Source organism: Seriola aureovittata, chromosome 12, assembly GCF_021018895.1.
Source record: "Seriola aureovittata isolate HTS-2021-v1 ecotype China chromosome 12, ASM2101889v1, whole genome shotgun sequence".
In the NCBI taxonomy this organism is placed as follows: domain Eukaryota; kingdom Metazoa; phylum Chordata; class Actinopteri; order Carangiformes; family Carangidae; genus Seriola; species Seriola aureovittata.
In genome coordinates, this window is record NC_079375.1 from 26,360,254 (window position 1) to 26,381,923 (window position 21,670).

At 43.0% G+C, this 21,670-nt stretch overlaps 1 protein-coding gene across 20 annotated transcripts in view; it reads left to right on the forward strand.

Annotated features, from left to right (window-relative positions):
• The window catches only part of dlg1b (discs large MAGUK scaffold protein 1b), a 102,494-nt gene continuing 80,824 nt past the window's right edge, over positions 1–21,670 (forward strand). For 12 of the 20 annotated variants that reach the window (XM_056391451.1, XM_056391455.1, XM_056391453.1 and 9 more), the window contains exons 1-4: positions 1–831; positions 4,021–4,152; positions 16,026–16,189; positions 20,700–20,771. In XM_056391451.1, coding sequence (XP_056247426.1) covers positions 813–831; positions 4,021–4,152; positions 16,026–16,189; positions 20,700–20,771 — 387 coding nt within the window. In that variant the 5' untranslated portion in view covers positions 1–812. The remainder of the gene's footprint in view (positions 832–4,020; positions 4,153–16,025; positions 16,190–20,699; positions 20,772–21,670) is intronic. The other 8 variants (XM_056391465.1, XM_056391467.1, XM_056391469.1 and 5 more) reach the window with 3 other exon arrangements.

A 21,670-nucleotide genomic window follows, 5' to 3' on the forward strand; every position in this document is an offset into this window, starting at 1 on the left:
GAGGAGGAGGAAGAAGAAAGAGGAAGAAGAAGGGACAGAGAGGAGGGATTTACACTCAGAGAAGTTTGACACGAATACACAACGCAGGCTGTGCCGGGAATAATACACACAAGCGTGCGGGCCAGTGCGGGATAAGTGAGTGTGGGCTTGGCACGGCTGCAGTTGAGGTGTGCCAGCAGCCTGGACTTTGAAGTTTTTTTTATTTATTTCTGGGATCAGCATCAAAGCTCCGGAGCTGATCAGTCGCCTCCACCGCAGCAGCAGCAGCAGCAGCAGCGGCGGGCAGCTCATGCATGCACGGGAACGGACTGGTTTAGTTGTCCGGTGCAGGGAGTTTGGCCCCGGCAGGTCGCAGCGGCTGAAAGCGACATTTATACTTTCTTTAACCAGCCGTGTGTCGCCGCCGCGGTCAGCCTGCGCGGTGCACGCCGGGGCAGGGAGCGTCTCTGACGGGCAACTACAGCAAGGAGAGTCGGTAACAGTCGGAGCTCACCGGAGCTTCTCTCTGGCTCCTGCTCGCTTTCTTTCATATTAGTTTGAACCGGGACTCCCGTGTGTTTATTCGCCGGTTTCCCCCGGAGACTCGCTGGTGTTATTTTGGTTGGACGTGTCAGTTTTCCCCTGACAGGGACTTTGTTTGTCGGAGGGGAACTTGGTGTCGTCGTGGAGGGATTTTCTTCAGCCCCGGACTTGGAGCGGTGACAGCGGGGTTTAACTGGCGGAATAATCAATAAAAACAACCGTCTGGTGTGGGGAAGTGTATGTGGCTAACACGGAACTAGCTCCAGTACCGAGCCGAGCCAGACCCGACCATGCCAGTCAGAAAGAAAGGTAAGCCGCTTTCACTTAACATATTAACTAGCAAGCTAGCTCGGCTAGCCGCTGCCCGCCGGGAGAAACTCCGACTGCAGCCTCGTTTAAAGAAGAAATAACAGTCAAACTGACCCGGGCACATTAACACACGTCTGACCCGGGACCCCAGGACGCTCCACACGGCTTATTTCGGCCTCACTGAGCCGTGCCGAGCCGTGCCAGGCAGGTAAAGTGAGTTAAAGTAGGCGCTAGCCGGTTAGCCGCTGCTACTAACCAAGTTGTATTTGGGGCACCTCGTCCGGAGCACAACTAAAAATAAACTCTAATATTAATGAAATATTTACAGCATCTTCAACAGTCACCGCAGGAAATGTTAAAACAGCTGAACTGTAAAATTTAGAAAAAATATCCACACATACTTTTCACATTAATAAACGTCTTTATTTGTACTTTTATTCCTGAAAAAAAAATCAGATTATTAAACTGTGTCATTTGTGCCAAATAGTGTGTTAATAGCAGCCTAATTATACTCTAATTATATTTTAACTCCCACAGTATCAGCACAGTCCTTTCACAGGGACACAGGTTTGTTGTGACATGCTGTTCACTGTAATATCAAGTTTTCTTTGAGCTATATGAGTCACTTAAATTCATTTAAGCTGCATTTATGGGGCATTTTCATCATGAATTCATGAATTCATGTTAATTTGTCTATAGACTTAAAAAAAAAACAAGTCAAATGCTCATCACAAGTTCCCAGAAACCAAAGTAACGTGTGTTTCTGTCACATCTGTGCATTTCAGGGTCTCCTCTGCAGGTTTATAGTGGAGTTTTGTTTATTCTAGGTCACTCTATTTTTACATCAAATCACACACAACTACAAGAAAGTCCCAAGTCCATCATTTATCTGCATTGTCATCCTAGATGTAGAGAAGCTCAATCATAAAGGCACAACCAGGGCGGATCAGCTTCCATTCACAGGTTTTCTGTCATGTTTGACCTCTAATGTAAATTATGATTGTTGCTCTTAATGTCTGCATCCAGCAGTCATTATTATTTTCTATCAGTCTGTCTTTATCTTGATTTAACCAATTCATCACACTGCATGTTCCTCAGCTGAACTCCGAATTTGGAAAGACTGCTTTTAGATTTAATGCTCCAGGCTCCTGGAATAACCTGCGACGCACTTTAAATATCCCTGAGAACATTGGGACAGTTTAGAAATATGCTTTTTAAATCTTTTAAATCAAAATGTTCCAGAATGTATTAGTTTTTATTAGGAACTGTTTTTGTATTCTCATTATTTGCTGGTTTTCTTCCTGCTTTTCTAATCTCAGCATCATTGAGAGTGAGGGTTAGAAAATAAATAAGCAAAGGTCTTTAGATTGTCAGAAACTCTTGTAATGTGTCCGTCCCAGTTTCCCAGATGCTGAGGTGACGTCTGCTGATCAACACTGTCCAGGAGTCCAAGACTTTCTGTTTGACGATGAATTAAAACACAGAAAAGAAGAAAAACCTCACATTTTAGAAGCGGGAACCAGAGGACGTTTGATATTGTAGCTTAAAAAACGACTTAAATGATGATTAATTTTCAGTTCATGTAGTAATTGACAGCTCAGCTCTAAATGAAGGTCAGTGTTTCAGGTCAGCTCTGGGTTTATAGGCCACGAAAACGTCTGATAAAATGCTTATTTTGAAATGAAGACATCATGAACCTCAGAATATTTTCTACTTTTTTTATTTTGTATCTGCTTTTCTGAACGGTATCATTCATCTGTGTTCAACAGAAACAAATGTAAACCCAGCTAAGTTTTATTTCACAAAGATAAACACATGTTCAGGGAAGAAGAGCAGCGGCGACACTTCACACAGCAACTGTGACGTGTTTAATATGAGTGGCGTCTGTTCAGGACTGAGGTTTCCTCCCGTGTTGGCGTGTTGTAAAGTGAGGAGGTGCGACACGTCCCGTACTGACGGCCGTGAGTCGTCTCCTTTAATAAGAATCATTTGTGCTGAGCTGAGGTGAAACTGTGTCGTATGAGAACAGAGCGTCGGAGAAAAGAAACTTTAAATAGCTAAATTATCATGAGATAAAGATGCATGAAGATCTTTGTGGCTAAAACTATTGATCTGATTTGTTGTCATTTAGTTTTGGACAAAGTGAGTGGATTTCTTCAGCAGCAGAATCTGACGTTTTCATGCCCTAAAAACCCAGAATCGACCTGCTGCTTCCCGCTGCGCTGAACCTGAGATACTGACCTTATATTTAGAGCTGATTCGTCAGTTAATCTGATTAATGATCATTCACTTTAAAACCAAACATCCTCTGGTTCCAGCCACTGAAATGTGAAGTATTTTATCTGATTGAAGTTTAGTTTTGGTATAAATGAGTCGACTTGAACCTGGTGCTTCCCTCTGTGCTGAACCTGATAAACTGACCCGATTAATCAATCATTTTAATCAAAGATTAATCGTTATAATCCAACATTTCCTAGTTCCAGCCTCTGAAATGTGAGGATTAGCTGCTTTTTCCTGTAAACAAGTTTTAGGTTTCGGACGTTTGAAGACATCACACTGGCCTCTGGGAAGTTTATTTCAGTTTACAGACTAAATAACCAGCAGACGAGTCAATAATAGAAATAATGATTAGTTGCAGCGCTGCACTCGAGGTTTGTGTCAACTCAACCTCCAACTTTTTTCCAGGTCCATAAAAATCCTTGAATAGAGTCAAAAGATTTTCAAATATCAGGCCTTAAAAGTCATTAAATGTTCTTAAATCTGAATTTATTACTTATGAACTTGAATGGAAGCGTTTTATCTGATTGTCAGTTTCAGGAGTTTTGAGACAAACACAGATCCGACCTTAAGCTTCCTCTTTTCCTCCGTGCTCAACCTGAAAACTAAACGGACCTATAGACTCGTCTGTGGTGGAAAACTAAACTAAACTCCATTTATTCTGCAACTCAAATGAAAAATCTCAACATGTGAAGTATGATTGACCTCTGTGGTGTCTGGAAACAGCCAGCACAGCTCAGTATTTCAGCAGCGAGGGATTGTTGCGGCTCTGCCTGTCTGCTGAGCTGAAGCTGCACTTCACCGCCGCCGCGCCTCAGATCAGTTTTCATTAGTGGCGGAGGCTCAGACTGAACCGCCGCTCCGCTCTGTCGTATCCCCGACTCACCTCCTCCTCCTCCCCCTGTCGTCCAGACGCACAGCGAGCTCTGCTGCTGCTGGAGGAGTACCGGGCCAAGCTGAACCACACCGAGGACCGGCAGCTCCGACACTCCATCCAGAGGGTCATCGACATCTTCCAGAGCAACCTCTTCCAGGCTCTCATAGGTACGACCGCCGCCTCCTTTACCCAGAAACCCTTTCACAGGCTCACCTCTCTACCTGGAAACAGGTTTGTCCCAGTCAGGTAACTTTCTTGTCCAGGACGGTCCTGACAAATTCACCAAAAGTCCCTCAGGAGCTCCCGTGGAGAAGTCTGGGTCCGGTCGCACAAAACACCTCAAGTTTTCTACTTAAATATGATACTTAAGGTTTAATTTCTCCTTAACTGATGGTTATTTAAGGGTGTTGAACTTGTCCATGTTAAGACAGAGTCCGAGCTACGTTCAGTTTTTTCTTTAGTTTGGTCTCTAACCAACGGTTTAACTGACTTTAAGTGATTCTTTAAGTGTCAAACTAAGATAAGGAGAAAACCTGATCATTTTAAGGAAACTTTAAGAAGAAGATTCAAGGTGTTCTGTGCAGCCGGCTTTGATAAAGATGAATATAAAATACTCAGTTTCAACATAATGAAAATGTTTGGTTGTTTAATGAAGCGTCATAGGTGTTGAAAGACAACTGAGTTCACCCCCCCCCACCCCCACCCCCCCCCCCCGCTGAGACGAGAGAGAAGTGTCTGTGGTTTGCAGTTTAGTTTCACTCCTGTGTTCCTGTTAGTTTTTGATCAGATGGTCGTAGCTGTGTTACGTTTCCCTCGTCTGTCCGTCTCGGTAACGAAGGGAACATCTTCAGATTTCACTCGGACTCGAGGATGAACTGATTAGATTTTGGTGGTTAAAGGTCAAAGGTCAGTGTGACGTCAGGAAACACTTTTTAGCCATTACTCAAGACTTCACAGCGTTACGACATTTCAACAACATTTCACACGAATGGTTCATGTTTTCTGTGACTGTGCATAAACAGGATGTGACCTGGAACTAGTCCGAGTGGAGGAGGGATACGACCACGAGGAGGTGATTCTAGTTTGAATCTGCTTTTGATTTTGCAGTTTTTCCAACATAACACAAACGATTGTACATGAGCACCCCCCCCCCCCCCCCCCCCCCCCCCCCCCATAGCTGAGATAAACAGGAAAACAAACAGAAAAAGACACTGGCATAAAGAGAACATCCAATCCAACATCCAAAAATGTATCTGCAAGCAACAATATCTCACATCCAAGTTCGATCACCATGAGGCTAAAGGTGAATGTGACAGCAGGTAAGTCTGTCAGCAGGTGCACATGTCGTTGAGCGTCTAACCCTGTAACTTTACGTCTTAAGTTATCAGTGAAGTGTGAGGTTCTGTCTGTTTCGTGGGGAAAGTCGAGCAGAGAGAGAATTTATCAGGTGGGTCTGTGTTTCTTCAGCCATATCTCTGAGACTTGGTATGTGTTGATTACAGCTGCACGATATGCAAAAATAATCACGTTGCGTTTATTTTTGGCAGTTATTGTGATTTCAATGATCGTTTTTTCATTTAATTTTCACGGAAGAAAATATTAAAATGATGATGATGTTCCTTTACGTCTGGAGTAATGATGTGTAGGCGTCTCTGCAGCTCCACAACACTTATCACCACATTTATCAAAACAATTGCAGCTCCTGCGATATGGATATTGCTCATTGCCATATTGCGATATCGATTATATTTTGATCAATTGTGCAGCTTAAGTGTTGACTAATCTTTATACCTCTAATGTGAGGCAATCTGCTGATTGTAAGTCTTTATTGAAGGTTAAATATCAGCTGATAAATGTCAGTGAACTGACTCCTGGCGACCTCTGTGGGCTCGTAGACCTGTAGGAAAGAGTCGGCCATCATGGCTGTTTGTTTCTTCTGCGTGAGGCGTCACAGCGGGGCGACGGGTCGTAAAGGTCATCGGTGTGTCGGTGTGACCGTTCGGGGGCTGAGAGCAGAGCACGCAGCCTGAGCAAACAGCAGCAGCAACATCTGGAAGTAAAAAACACAAAGCTCTGAAGGGGTCAGCTGAAGTCTGAGAGGATGTGGGTGTGATGTGGCAGGAGGTCAGGAGGAGTCGGAGGTTAAACGTCTGGTTGTTGAAGAGATGGGTTTGGTTCCAGGTGCATCTCCCTCACGTCCAAGGAAGAAGAAAGTCTGTTGGTTGACAGATGTTCGTACAGTCGTCTGAGGCTAATGCTAACGCTAACCTAGCATCTTGAACAGAAGCAGGTGCAGACAGAGCAGAGTCAGACAGCAGGAAGAATAAAACAAACATATTTTTCCTTGGAAGAGACGAGTTCATCTTCTCTTTGTAAGATATTATGTACGACGGAGCACTAGGGAAAAGTCACAATACAAAAATCTAGTTGTAATATTACTCACTATATAATAATGTACTAATATTACTGTATTAATTAAAAATGGAAACATTTTTAAAAGGAAAAAAAATATTTTTTTGGAATATTACAAACAACCAATCAAACAGGTGAAAGGTCAGTCAGTGGCAGCTGCTGTTTGTCTGACTCAGTTTCTTCACAATCTTTCCAGTGTCCTGATGATGATGATGATGATGATGATGATGATGATGAGCCAAAAGATTAAGTTTCTCCTTATCAGTGAAACCTAAAGTGCGATTACCTCGATGCTCCACGTTCCTTGTTTCAAAGCTTCTGATATTTCCCTCTAAACAACACACAACCTAAAATTACAACTTTATTCTCATAATATTACGACTTTATTCTTGAAATTTCAGATTTCTTTTCCTCAACACAGCCCTAATACTGCGTCGCAATTATGAAACAGGTCACCCAGCAGGTTTCCAGCGCCTGTGCTTTAGTGACGAGCCGTCGCCTCGCTGTCAGCTAACAGGACCTGAGTACACGGAGACACTGCTGCAGGGTTAACGGACGGCGAGCAGCAGGAATGTGCTCCGATCTGTTTGAGATTCCCAGGACTGACGGACTGACTGTCTTTTTGTCTGGCACCTTTTCAGCTGTCTTATCAGTGTCTTCAGCTTCACCACACAACACCATCTCTGGATAACAGGGAGTCTGCAGCTCCTTTGTAAAGGTTGTGGGTTGGACTCTACATTTATCATGTAGTGTAATCAATTAGCTTCGTGTCATAAGGGAAACTATTGTAAAGGAAACTAGTGTGACTGATTAAATATTAATGAGGCTGAATGTACGAGAACAAGTCTGTATAAGGCTTTAAATCTCACCTCACGTTTAATAAAACCTCCAGTCAGCTGTGAACCTTCAGACTGACTTGTGGACGTCAGGGTCAGATTTACCTTCAGTGTCAGCAGACTCTCTGCTTCAGGAGGGGAAAGTGCCTCTAACCCTGACGACAGCGGCGGCGGTGGCTTGAGTCTTTCGGTTTCTTTTCATCCTGCGAAACATCCAGTTGAGGTTCCTGCTCTCAGCATCTTCATCACTAATGGATGAGTGGAAATCATCAGTGTGAACTCAGTGGCCTGGTTCCTGCTCTCTTCATCTTCATCCTCCTTCTGTTTGTTTCCTCTGCAGCTTGAAGCACAAGTATTTAAGCATCGTTCGGTTTTTCTTGGGTTTATGAAGCTTCAGGCGTCACTGGTCATCGGTGGTTTATAAATAGGGACATAAAGGCATCAGAGCTGCAGCTAACGATTACTGTCATTGATGGTCTGATCTGCAGATTATTGTCCTGATTAATCAATTAATTGTTTCTTCAATTATTTTCCTTATATCAGTGACAGTGCTATCTTCACGTTACTTATTTTATTCATAATTTACAACATAAGACAAAGGAAAGTTTAGAGTGATAGTTCGTGTTATTAGTTGTGGGGTTGTGTGAGGTCGTCATGTTCAGTCAGTGTGTTTCCTGCAGTGATTCAGCTGAGAGCAGCAGGAGGACCGGTGGGCGGGGCCAGCAGAAAACACCTGGTTTAGACGCTTTTAAAAGACGCCGAGTGAAACGATCCAACAGCTGTTTAAATGAAGCTTCATGTAGAAGATTTTCAGCTCTTTCAGCATCTTTCCACGTCGAATAACCACAACTATCACTTTAATGTGGTTGTAATAACGACTTAAAGCTTTAATCAACTAACCGATTGTTTCAGTTCCACTTGGCGACATTTGTTCATGTTTGGTCGGACATCAGAGTTATTGTGATTTAACATTTGGAAATTTTCATAATGAAAACATAACAATTATAACAATCTTAATAATAAAGATTATAAACTATATTAGTACACAGGGAAACAGTAAAGGTGCAAAAACCGATCTACAGATGTAGATGAAGAGATGAAAACATTAGGTGTGTGTGGAGCGATGATGATGAGGCTGAACCTTCCTCACATTAACACATGAAACAAACAGAAATGTCAGATCTCCGTCACGTTCTCCATGTGACAAAGAGAGTCGGCTCCACCAGCTGTTTATCTCCATCAAGACTTCACTCGCGTCTTATTTTTTGATTTTCTGTAAATTTAAAATTGCATTGAACTTGATGGAAGACTTTAAATAATGATTAACTTTCAGAATGACTCTGCAATGTCTCTTCTCAAACTACTTCAACACGAACTCCCTCTCTCTCTCTCTCTCTCTCTCTCTCTCTCTCTCTCTCTCTCTCTCTCTCTCTCTCTCTCTCTCTCGGCCTGGGTGTGTTTGTCATGCTCACCCTGACGTCCCAGCATCTGAGTGTCACTGATGAAAAATAGATTTCTGCCACACAGTTTCCAATCTGCCAACCCCCCCTTCCCCAAAAAAGAGATGTCTGCGGCAGGCCGAGCACAGTGTAATCCCTCTGTGGACACGACGATTACCCCCAGTTCATAATCCGCCTCCAACGTCGCTGATTTACAGATGCAGAGCCGTGTGCGTCAGTTTCTGTTTTTCTTCCCATTCTTTCAGTTCAGACCGGCCTGATTCCTCTCAGAGAAACAGATGGCATCTATCGAATCTTTTCAATTTCGTAAATCAGTGTTCAGTTTTCAGACTGAAGATTTGGATGTTACTCTGCTAATTCCAGTGCGTCTGACCTTTTGCAGATTTTGGCCGAACCTGACTCTTTACGTTGAGGTTCAAAGGTGAACACTGGGGCCGCAGTGATAAATTATCCGGTGTTTGAACCCACGATGTCTTGGATTGTTTGTTTTGTCTGTTCAAAACCCAAATATGTTCATTTTACAATAATATAAACCCAAGTGAAGCAGAGAACCTTCAGATCTGAGAAGACGGAACCTGAAGGTTTAGCAGTTTTAGCCGCATCCACCATTAAAATATCTGAACAACTATTGGATGGAAAACTGTGAAATTTAGTTCGGACATTTAAGATCCCTTTATGACCCTGACTTTTCATCTGACGCCACCACCAGGTCACAGCACGTGACGGCGTCTAATAAAATCAGCGTGATTCCAGGTTAATTACGACGGCTCTGCTGAGTAATTGGCTGTGCAGATATTTAAAATGATGGATCACAGAGAAAGTTAAAAGAAGATTTAACTGGCTTAATGTGGACGTCTTTTTGGTGATGTCATTTAACTTCAAAGGTCGTACGCTCAGTGATGTTTCTTCTTCGGGGAAATGCTTCATGGGAAATACGGTTTTACTGAAGTCGTTGTCGTTGTGAGCTGCTGCCCTGGGAGCAACAGCAGTCTGAATAGGTGTGGTTTAATATTAGACTGTACAACAGAAGCTGCTGTGTCAGAGTCAGGAATCTCACTTAAAGTTAATGTGATCACAGAAACAGCTGCTCTCTGATCAGGCACCAGGTCTCTGTCGACCGTCTTTAACTCATTTATGTGGAAAACATTTGAACTGAAGACCTCGCTGTGTTTCTCAGAATGTCATCTCATGATTATTTGGTCCTGTATCATACATTCCTTTAAATACTACATTACTACAACCACAGAGAGCTGGACCTGTATTCATCAAAACTGTTCCACATAGTCGGGTTTTTATTTTTAAGGTCTGAATTTCCCTTTGAGCAAGATGATGGTAAACGACACAAGACACAGTAAGCTAAAAGACCCTGACTCTGACAGCAGAGGTATGGCTGCAATAATAAATGAACTCGGCAAAAGCAAGTCAGCAGTAAAATGGACAGTGATTGGTGGAGCAGCTGATCCCAGAAAACCAAGACATCATGAAAAATCAGCTGGAAACTAGAATCACCGTCTCGCAGTCGTATCCCTCCGCCAACCAGTCAAGGTCTTGAGATATCACATTCAAGGGGCCAAAACAGTGTTTTGTGAGGTCAACGCGACCTTGACCTTTGACCACCAAACTCCATGTTTGTGCCAAATTTGGCAAGAAGTTCCATCAAGGCGTTACTGAGATATCGTGTCCATGAGAATAAGACGGACAGACAACCCAAAAACAATATGTCTCCGGCTCGGACTGTCGCTCCTGTGGAGGATCAAAAACAGCAAAATAAATGCGACTGAATCTGGAGACTCGATGGTTTCAGGTTCTCTGGGTTTTTCATTAGAGGAAACAGAAAGTCTTTGGGTGTCAGACAAAACAAGACATTACACAAAGTCAGTTTTGCCTCCAGGATTTAGTGATGGGCATTTTTCACAGTTGTCTAACGTTTCATAGACTAAACAACCAGTCGAGAAAATAATCCAAAGATTAATAGAAAATTTAAAGTGTTTGCTGCCGAAAGTGTGTGGAAATATACAGTTCACATGCACATGAGAATATGAGAGATGCCAAGTCAACACGTGTAGTGACGGAGCTGAAAGCCTGTAAATAAAGAACAGTGAAAAGAACAAAAGAAAAATTGTGTTTATGTGAAACTTGGAGATTAACTGATGACCTCGGTTACAAGCTCGAAGCTGACTCCTCCTCCAACTTAATTATCTCGTGTCGTTGCTGAAACGAGGATGTAAAAGTAAAACACTGCAATGATGAAAACACACCTGCACAGGAAAAAGTTGAGTTGTGTCTTTGTCTCTTCACCGGCCGCAGAGATAAAACACTTATTTTGTGGTGTGCAGAGAGAACTCACCCACAGCGTGTTCTCCAGAGCACACTCAGTGTTGTCCTTGTGATAATGATGGTTAAAAGCTTTGCACACGGTCACACGAGTTATTATCCTGTTTTTAATTGGGTCCAATATAAAATCCCTTCATCCAGACAGAGAAATAAACAAAGATATTAACAGTGACCTCGGAGAGTTTTGGACACTAAGAGTGAAGTTAGCAATTTTCACACAAGCACAAGTAGCTGTAGTTTCTTAAAACAAAAGAAAACAAGTTGTTTTCATTATCAGTTGTTTAATGAAATAATCATTTAGTCTATAAAATCCTCTCAAACATCTTTGAGACGTTGTGATTTAAAACTTTTAAAAGCAGCTGCGCTGAAACTATTTTTTTTCATGATTAATTCTGAACAAAAACTAAAACCTTGAAGTAGATTGGTGATGATTATTCATGAACAGCAGAATATTAAAACTGCTGCAGCTGAATGTGAGATTTTTGAACAGAGCTTCGTTGTTTCCAGGCAGAAGAACCTTGTTCCTGTTCTGTGTAGAACCTCGTTCTCACAGACTGTGGTAGCTGTCAAACATGAAGCTCTAACTTTGGAAACAGCTCGTTGGTTTCACTGTAAAATGATCTCTAACGGTCTCCCACGATTCCTCAGAGGTCTCTTTTTATTGGACCTCACTTTAAGGTCGTCCCCCGAGGACGTTCAGACCAACAGCAGAGAAACCTGCTGCGCCGCCATGACTCCTCTTACTCTCACCAGCTGCTGCCAGGTGAAGACAGGTTTCAGGGCTTTACTGATTGAATTTGTCTTGAAGAATTAAGTTGATCTCATTTAACAATGGGTTTACCATTGTCTCAGATTGACGAAAGTAGTGCAATATATCAATAAATCAGTAGTTAATGTGTCAAGCCTCCAAACTCCGGCTGTGAGTCACATACAGTCACATTGAGAAAACACCAAAAAACATGTTGGCGTGTTCGTCGATCCCAGAGGGTTAGAGAAGATGAATCTGGAAAGGGTTATTTGGCAAATAAGAGGATTAAGTGAATAAAAGCTGAATTGAAATTATAAACAGTTTAAAAACGGTGCAGTAGTTTGACTAGAAACTGATAATTCACGAGTGTTTCAGCTTCAACTGTGCGTGTTGGTTCTTTTGTGTTTGAAGACGATGTCTGCGTTTGATATGTCAAGGTTTCTGCTCAGGTGAAGAAATGAACTGTTAATGGTGCAAAACAAATGTAATACACAATGATTTACTACAGGACAGTATTTTGACTGTGTAGTAGTTCAGCTTCTGTGCAGGGAACAGTGAAAATGCATCATAGACGAATGTCTTGATCAGAAACTGGAACTTTCATGTAGCAATAACAAACTTAAAGTTCATTTTCTTAATTTCTCCAGCACCGAGAGCAGAACTGATAATGTCAGAGCTTATCAATACTACGGTCTTTAAACATTTAGCCCCCAGGTTTCTGTACCCATCCCCAGTAGCGAGGTTCCCAGAGGATTAACCCCGATGAGTTTGGTGACCCCGTGACAAACTGCCCGTTTAGCCCGTGGAGGTTTATCAGAGGACGGCCCGGCGTCACTCAGGCAAATACAAAAGCCATGACTGTCAGCCTGCTGGTGGAGCCGGAGGGTCACCAGAGTCGGTAAGCTTCAGACTCTGGGGACCGTCAACGTCTGAACCAGCCGGCGCTGATGTCCCCAGAACCAGGCTGCTGTGGCTCAACACAGAATTAATGGAGCTGTTATCAGAAATGCTGTGAGATGGGTTTGGACACAAAAAGGGAACTTGGTATTTTTAGGTCTTACGTCAGCTTCTGTGCTATGTTGATATTTGGAGCTATTTTCAGTCATCAAAGGGTTTTACATAACAGCTGATGATATCAGTGAAAATCATATCTGTGTTTGGGGCCTCTGTCTTCAGTCATTCGGCTCCGACTGTGCTGACAGTGTTTCTCTTGCAGCTGATGTGGGTCAGTGTTTAGACCCGGTCCATAAACCGTACCTGATAGAAACTGTAGTTTGACCTGATGCGTCTCTGACGTGGTGAACCGGCTGTTGTCGGACCGTGGGCCGGTCGAGGGATTGGATGCTGCTGTAATCGTGTGCAGTCAAAACAGAGTCGGTCTGAAGCTGCACAGACGAGATTACAGAGCGGAGTCACTGCAGCGGCTCCACGTGGCACTGCTGTGCCGTCACCATGTGAGGCTTTTACTGTGAAAGAGCTGAGCCGAAGGAAGTCGAGTTTAGTTTCCGCTGTGCTCTGTGATGGCTGATTTCTATTTGCTACTGATGAAAGGAGAAGGTCGACAGTTTATCCACTGAAGACAAAGACTAGCACACATTAATTAAACTTTAAAGAAACACTGAACTTTAACTCTAAATACAATTGAACAGAAAAACTAATTGAAAAAATTAGATGAATCAATATAATATCTAAATATATATAATTATTAGGGCTGGGACGATTATCCGACGTAATCAACGTTGTCGATTATAAAAATTATTCAATGTGGAATTTTAGTGTCGACGCGTCGTGTAAAACCACACAGGGTAAATGTTCATAGAACAAAACTTTCTAATGGGACCGTTTATATCCATCTTTGGTTTATCCGGATACAAGCGCAGCGCACGGACTGGGACAACGCGGTGACGTAATTGAAGTCATTGACTACGTGAATGATTTGCGTCTGTGTAATCTATTTGAACAACATGGCGGCGTCTACCAGCAGCACGACGGAGCACGTGGAGCAACACGCGGCAAAAAAGGCTCGTTCACGGTCCTGCAAAGTTTGGGAATACTTTAATCTGGACACCAACAGTGCGGTAGTCTGCAGACTCTGCAAAGTGCATCTGGCATATCACTCTAGCACGACAGTCATGCACGAGCACATAAAGAGGAAACACCCTGGTGCAGTGAGTGTGTGTGTGTTGGACGGGGCAAATTGTTATATTAAATGACTAACTGGAAAATAATTGCAATAAAAGTAGGTTAATAAAAAAAATAAACGTTAGATTAGTCGAATAATTGAAAAAATAATCGCTAGATTAATCGTTTAAAGAATAATCGTTTGGGACAGTTATAGGTTATAGGAGTTACAGGAGTTATAGGATTTATAGGAGTTATATATATAGAGAGAGAGAGAGAGAGAGAGAAGAGAGAGAGAGAGAGAGAGAGAGAGAGAGAGAGAGAGAGAGAGAGAATTAGCACAATAGCTATAAAGTCTTTGTGCAGTTTCCCTGTCAATAAACAAACCAAACTCAACACCTTTTAATTTAAAAAAAAAAAGATTTTTAACTGTTTTATTCATGTTTATATTTTCACATTTATTGTATCATTCTTTTACAGATTTATTCTTTTAGTTTGGCGCTCCTATGACTCCATAACTTCCTTTGTGCAACATTACTTTCTTGTGACTGTTGAATAACATGTAAACAACGTAAAGCTCTCTGCTTTAATAGGGTGAGGTCGTGTTAAACAGTGGCAGTTTGATCCTGACGGTCGACCAGTAGCTGCAGCGATCGTCCCGAGGAGCTGTTGAAGTGCTGATCTGATGGTTTATGGGAAAACATCTGTGCCGGCCGACGGTCAGCTGCCCTCGCCGAGCCAAAGAAAGCTCCGGTTATTTTAGATCTCCGCTCTCCGCAAGCTCTTCTCCAAAAATAAGACGGCGTGTTGGATGTGGCCGCTGGGCTGGAGGCTTTTTATAATATCAGCCTCATGCAAACAGACTGACTCTCCCTAAACTGCAGGGAGAGGGAGGCTCATAATATCAATCAGACCATCAATCAATCACAGTCAATGATCCTGTGGAGGGAAACCTGATGTGCACACGACAGTTTGATCCTGGATAAAGTAACAGTTTAAATATGTTTTAGAGCAGCGGAGTGACGAGGAGGAACACGTGGATCCACATGTCTCTGGTTTTGATAAAGCACATATTGTCCTCAGTTCCTCCTCAATTACAGATACGACGACGTCCTGGTCATTTGCAGGGAAGGTGATTCACTTATCCCGTTTTCTGGGGAATGTTTCCCACTCACTCTGTTTTCCCTCCTTCTGTCTGTCTGTTGCTTTAAGTCTGGGAGCTTCAGATTTACAGTCTGTAGAATAATTATATATTTCTACTACTTCTGTGAGGAAGTGTTCAAACTTTTACTAAAGTAAAAGTAGCAACACAACAACGTCTGCTCCATTCATAAGTTAAAAAGTTACAGTCCTGCCTCCAAGATGTTATTTAAATAAAATACACAGAATATATTCAGGTGATATTCAGTAAAAGTTAAACACATCTGTGATCTACTTGTACGATACGAAGCTTCCAGGTGCCTCAGGTGTTCTCAGAATCACCAGCTCCCTGAACACCTGAGGTCTGTTGAGACTATACGATCTTTTGGTCGGATCATTTGAACCCATCAGCTGTAGATCTTCTGAGGTCTTTTTCAGATCGTGATACCCAAGTGTTTTATATCAAAATTTACAGAAAAATCTCAGCTCTATGTTTAATGACCCATTTGTTGTAGAACTGTAAAGAGATAATTTGGCCTAAAGCGGAAACAGTGAAAACAGACCTTTGCTCATGTGGGTGAATTGTTTTGGAGCTTGAAACGGGTTTCCCAAAGTCTTAGCTTCACTAAAGTAGTGAAATATACAAATAAATCATTAGAGAAATGTGTCCAGACTCTGAACTCCGGCTCTGAGTCACGTAGAATGACGTACACCAAGAAAAACATTATTTTTAAAACTCTGATCTGTGGATTTGGGGACGTTTGGGGAAGACGGGTTTTTGTCGTGATGGGAGTTTGTTGGAGAAACTGAGTTTGGGTGGAGGGAACGCCGTAGCTTCAGCTAACTCGTTACCGAGGATCAACGAAACGACTGACCCTTGAGAACCTTTGGAGGCCTGGAACAGCCTGGAACAGCCTGGAACAGCCTTGTATTCGCAGAGTCTCTGTGTTTAATGACGATGTGTCTGTTTGTCTCCCTTGCTGTGTCAGATATCCAGGAATTTTATGAAGTGACCTTATTGGACAGTCAGCGATGGACGGAGTCTTCCAAGGGGGCGGACCCCATGACGCCCATCAACCTGTGGGACTTCTCCAGCCTTCAAAGCACAACGGTGACCTCGGACACTCTGCCCAGCCTTAGCACCAGCATCGAGGTAAGAGCGAACATCGCACCGTGGCTGTGAACCGTGGTGACGCTGTGGAAGTGCAAATGTTTCCTCAGTAAAAAGAGAGAATATTAGCATAGAATATTAATGTTATAGATCACACTTTGTTTCCTGTGCGGAGGATGGACTGGGTGGTTTTTTTTTGTCTGAACAGTCGGTGTTGAGACACGTCTGTCTTGTCTTGAATTGTGTCTCTCTGAGGACAAACGACTCTGTGCTCTATTCAAACTTCGTCTTTATCACATTAAACTGAGTCTTCAGCAGGTGCAGAGACGTCTACAGAGGCGCATCCTTCAGAGGACATGGTCTACAGAAGGATGCGCCTCCTGAATTTGGGCAAAGCTCATATCTGCTCGTGGTTCGTGAACATGAAATGCACCAGAATGAAAAAGTCAACAGTGGATGATTTTTTTTCTTCGGTTCAGACAAACTGAATAACAGGTGTGAAGGCGATTTCCTCAGTGACTCACCTGGATCTGTTTGACTCCTCTGTACCTGACGAAGCTGCAAACCTTGAGCTTTGCTTCGTGAGACAAAGACATAGTTCATCAGGGAGAGACGACGGTTTGAAATCAGTGACTTTTAACACTTCAGTCAGATTGTTATTGACGAGTATCTCCTGGTGATCTGGAGCGTCAGAGGCCTGAGGATCAATAAACGCACTCAGCAGAATCCATGCGGCTCAGATGGAGCGTTGGAGACGAGCCTCTGTGTTTCCTGTCAGACGATACTTTCACATTAAAAGTATTGAGACATGAAAACATTAAAAGCCGAGTGGCTGCGTCATCGCTCTGCTTCTGTTTGTTTTTCTGGCTGATTGTGTTTCGTGTGCTTTTTCCACTCAGTGTGTCGGAGCGAGCCGGGGGGGCACACACATTCAGTAGGGCTGAAGAATGAACTGATTATATTTTGGTGGTCAAAGGTCAAGAGCGTGTTGACCTCACAAAACACAGTTTTGGTCTTGTGAATGCAATATCTCCATAAGGCCTTGAAGGAACTTCAAATTTGGCGAAAATTTTGTTCACCTGGACTCAAGGCCAAACAGGTTAGATTTGTGAGGTCACAGTGACCTTGACCTTTGACCTTTGGCCATCAGATTCTGATTAGTTAGTCGTTGAGTCCAAAGGAATGTTTGTGCAAAATCTGAGGAAGTTCCGTCAATGAATGAACGAGACATACGGACTGAAAACCTGAAAACAGGCGACTTTGACGCACAGACCAAGGTGTCTGACACGGCAGGTGTTCCAGGTGAGTTGGTGAAGTGTAGCTGATTATATATTTTGTGAAAGCAGGAGGGAGTTGCACGCTAACTGGTGTCGTAGCATGCTAAACAGTGTTGATGCGAAACACTCGGTAACGTTAATGTCGCTAATTCATAAGATTTCATGCCATGACTCATACACGACTTGTGGCCGGTTGATGTGTCCGTTTGTAAGATCAAGACTTCTGAACAAACTTGGTAGATTTCTATTTGTGCTTATGATGAACTCCAACAGTGTCATCATCAGAGCAGTTTTACTCTCGTACAGTGAAGCGCTGCAGACTAAACATCAGCGTCTGTAGACAGAGACACAGAATGAGCTGCAGCTCACACTCATCACATATCGACCGTGTCTTCAGGAACATGACTCTTATCCTTGTTTCATCTTTACGGAGGAACAACATTTTCCTTCTCTGAAATGTAAAAGCACTGCTGACATGAGGAACAAACTGCAGCTCAGTAAAAGTAAAGACCTTCAGTCTGTCAGCGTCTCAGTCTGAGATGATCAAATCAAACAAAGCGCTCTGTCTGTGTGTGCGCCGGAATAAAAATGAGTCTATTACTGTCAGCAAGCTTCTTTCATTTCTCTGTAATCCCGTGTTTTCACAACAGTTTATGGGATAAGGCAGAAATCCACGAAATGCCATTTTCTCTCCTGGTATGAAATTGAATTTTAGAGCTGAAGTTTGTAGAGGAGCAGCAGTAAACAGCTGGTGTCTGGATTTATGCTGCGTCATTCTCATAGTTTACCATCAGCCACATACACAGGAACAAAGCAGGCATTTTATTTTGAAAATCTCGGCTCATACACATGATCTGAAGTGACCGCCTCAAACTGCGACGTGTGTATTTAATATTCTTTGCCTCATGGACGCACAAATATACACAAAACAAACAACATGAAACTCCTAGAAGAAGTTGCTTCTCAGTTACTGTCTGATGAACTCGTAGAAAACATTCCTACACAGTTTATATCAAGATCATACGCTTCTCAAATGGTCCCTAATTATTTAAACACTTCCTGTTCCTGAAACAATCAGCTACTTGGCATCTTAGCTTTTCCCCAAACAGCACAGTCAGTCTTTTGTCCTGCAGCAAACACACGTCTGCCAACATTACTCTCCTTTTTAAAGGAGCTAATTTGAAAGTTTTGTTTTGCTACATAGCTAACGTTAGCATTAGCAGCTGTTTACTCACCAGTCTAGAAGAAACATTGTGAGTGTGGCATCAAGCATTCAGCACAGTCACTGCAGCTCTGTATTGATTTTAATATAAGATCATTCAGCAGGAAGAAGCAAATGTTTGCACTGGAGAAAAGACTGAAATCAATGATCGATTATCAAATACCGGATTAGTTTTCTGCTCTACAGTCCAGCATGTGGTGTGTTTTATAAGAAGCAGAAGCATCACGTCAGCACAAAGAGATCTCACTGATTCACCACAAAATGTCCTGTATTGCCTCATTTCAGCTGTGTGTGTGTGTGTGTGTGTGTGTGTGTGTGTGTGTGTGTGTGTGTGTGTGTGTGTGTGTGTGTGTGTGTGTGTGTGTGTGTGTGTGTGTGTGTGTGTGTGTGTGTGTGTGTGGTACATCCAGGCTAATAGAATGACTGGCTGTCTGAGTTAGTCAGTGATTTTTTATTTTTTCCTCTCTTTTATTGGAGCTATGCTAACAGTTTCCCCCCGCTTCCAGTCTTTGTGCTAAGCTAGGCTAAGACATGACATTGACCATCTGTTGTTGGGCTGCTCCTTTAAAAGTGAGACACGGTTTAACGCTGCATGTTGGATGGACGCTGCTCCATGACGTCACCTTTGTTTATTTTATTATTTTGTGCTGTCATGAGCTTCTGCTGTTTTTTGCTTGAGCAGGAGCTTGTTCTTGTTTTTTCTTTTTGTCGACTTCATCAAGTTCCCAGAACCAGACCGAGCTGAGTCGGCTGCAGCTGATCATACTGGTCCTCTGTGACGTACCCAGGTCTGGGTGAAGAGCTGTACGGTTTGAGGAGGTTGTGGGTCAATTAACTTCCATTCTTGGTCCCCGCAGGATGAATCCTAATGAACGGAGAGAAAAAACTGTATCGACCTGAGCGTCACAGGCAGAGATTCATCCACTGAAAGAGATTTATGAGGCGCTCGTCTCCTCAGATCAGCTGTTGGGTCTGTAAATGTGGCTGAGTCGGTCAAACAGAAACTCCAGGGACCAGGAGAAGCTGTGTGTGCGCACAAAGACAGAAACATGCATACGTCGTCTCTTTGCCGGATTAATAAAGACGTGCGTTCTGCTACAGAAATCTGTCACCGTGCAGCTGAGTTCACCATGACTGCACCGAGAAACTCACTTCAACAACGCCGCTGCTTGTGCCTGCTCCTCGCTCATGAGACACAATCACAGTGAAACTGGCAAACAGCACAAATACAGACCTAAATATTTACACTGTCGCAGGAACCGCATCCTTCAGAGGACGTGGTCGACAAAGGTCTTTGGCCATAACTCAGATTCATTCACTAATTATGACACAATTTAACTCAAATGTCTTTAAGGACAAAATGAAGTGATGACATTTCTTATCCTGCGACTTGGCTGGTTGGTGGAGGGAAACAACCAGGAAGCGGGAAATCTAGTTATATGAAAACCATTTGGGTCTTTTTTGCGCCCACGTTCATCGAATACAAACTCCAAGCTGTAAAATACAGTCGCATCACGTGATGATTAGACGACGGCAGAGGTTTTGGTGTCAAAGTAAAAGCACCTTCTAATCGACAGAAATTAAGCTGATGCGTCTTTTCTTGTAAAATGTTCCTCTTTCCAGGAAATGGCGTATGCATGTTTTTGTGCGTGCACATCGTTACCTCACACTGTGCAGCAGGAAAAATACACCTTGACGAGAGCGGAAGAGACACTGGTGTATCAAACACAACAAACACAGCGGTGGAGGTTGTAAATAAGAGACAGATGGGCTTCAGTCAATGAGAAGAATGAATCAGTCCATTGATGAGGAAACTGAGTCATGAAGGTTTGGAGAAGCTCGATCTGGAAACACGTGGTCGACATGGTGATAAGAGCTTTTAACGAGGTTTTGACTTGAAGCTGTTGTTTGTTTTTACAGCTGCTGAAACAGGAAACAAACCTCAGAAACTTGAACGCAGCTCCAGTTTGAGTCCGATGTGTTGTTTGCATTGAATGCCTTCTCTCCTCTCTTCCCTCTTTCTTCCTGATCGTAAACACGTGGTCGCTCGTAGGACTCCCCCCTCCTAAACGAAATCCTGCACACGTTGGCGCAGGCCAAACGCTCGCCCGGCCATGACGCACAAGTAAGTACTGGACGTCTGCTGTTGGTGGGTGGGGGGGGGGGGGGGGTTGTCGGTGTCGTTCACCTTCGCAGCATGTCCCATCCAAGTCCTCATGTCCATGCTTTGGACCATCAGAGGGGCGGGGCTTCTGGATCCAGGGTCAGGGGTCAGGTTCGCCCAGACGGCCTCAAGGTGTCGCTGTAGCTCGTTCACGCTGACGTGAATCTGAAGTGAAACCAGAGAAGGAAACATGTGGCCTCAAGACAAAGACGTGTTCATGCTAAATTTAGTTTTCTTTCATTTTAATTTCAGAAAGATGCATTTGAAAACATTTGAAAACATTTGAAAATGAAACGTCTAAAGTTTCGATAAATCTGTCCAGTTATAACTTTCAGAAAAAGTTGAGACAGGAAATTGTATTTATTTATTTTTTATTGTTTATGCTGATGTGCTGTTTTGTTACAGTTCACAAACTGTTGTGGGCAACACACTGACTACAACAGAGAAACAAATATTTCCAGAAAACAAAATAAATTCCTGCCATTTAAAAATAAAAATCTAAAATGTAAATATCCAGTGCTAAAATGCTGCACTGTGGTGAATAACATAACGTGTTGCTGTTATGAGTATTAGTAAACAGTTCTTGCCGTCACAAAGTAGAGAGGAGCAGTTATTGTGCGGATGAATCCAATCAGAGCGTTGATGTTTTAATTAAAAAGAAATTCAGTTCAGTTTATCTCCTGACAACGATCCAGGATCTTCTGCCTCTAGGATTTCCTCTCTGGTCTCACAGTTCGTTTTGAGGAGTAATGAGTCTCCAGCGACACCTTGAGGTGGTCTGTGCTGCGTTCAGGGGGCATGGGTCATTGTGCTTCATTCATTTTGGTTGATGTTGTCGGGTCTGAACAGTACACCTCCTG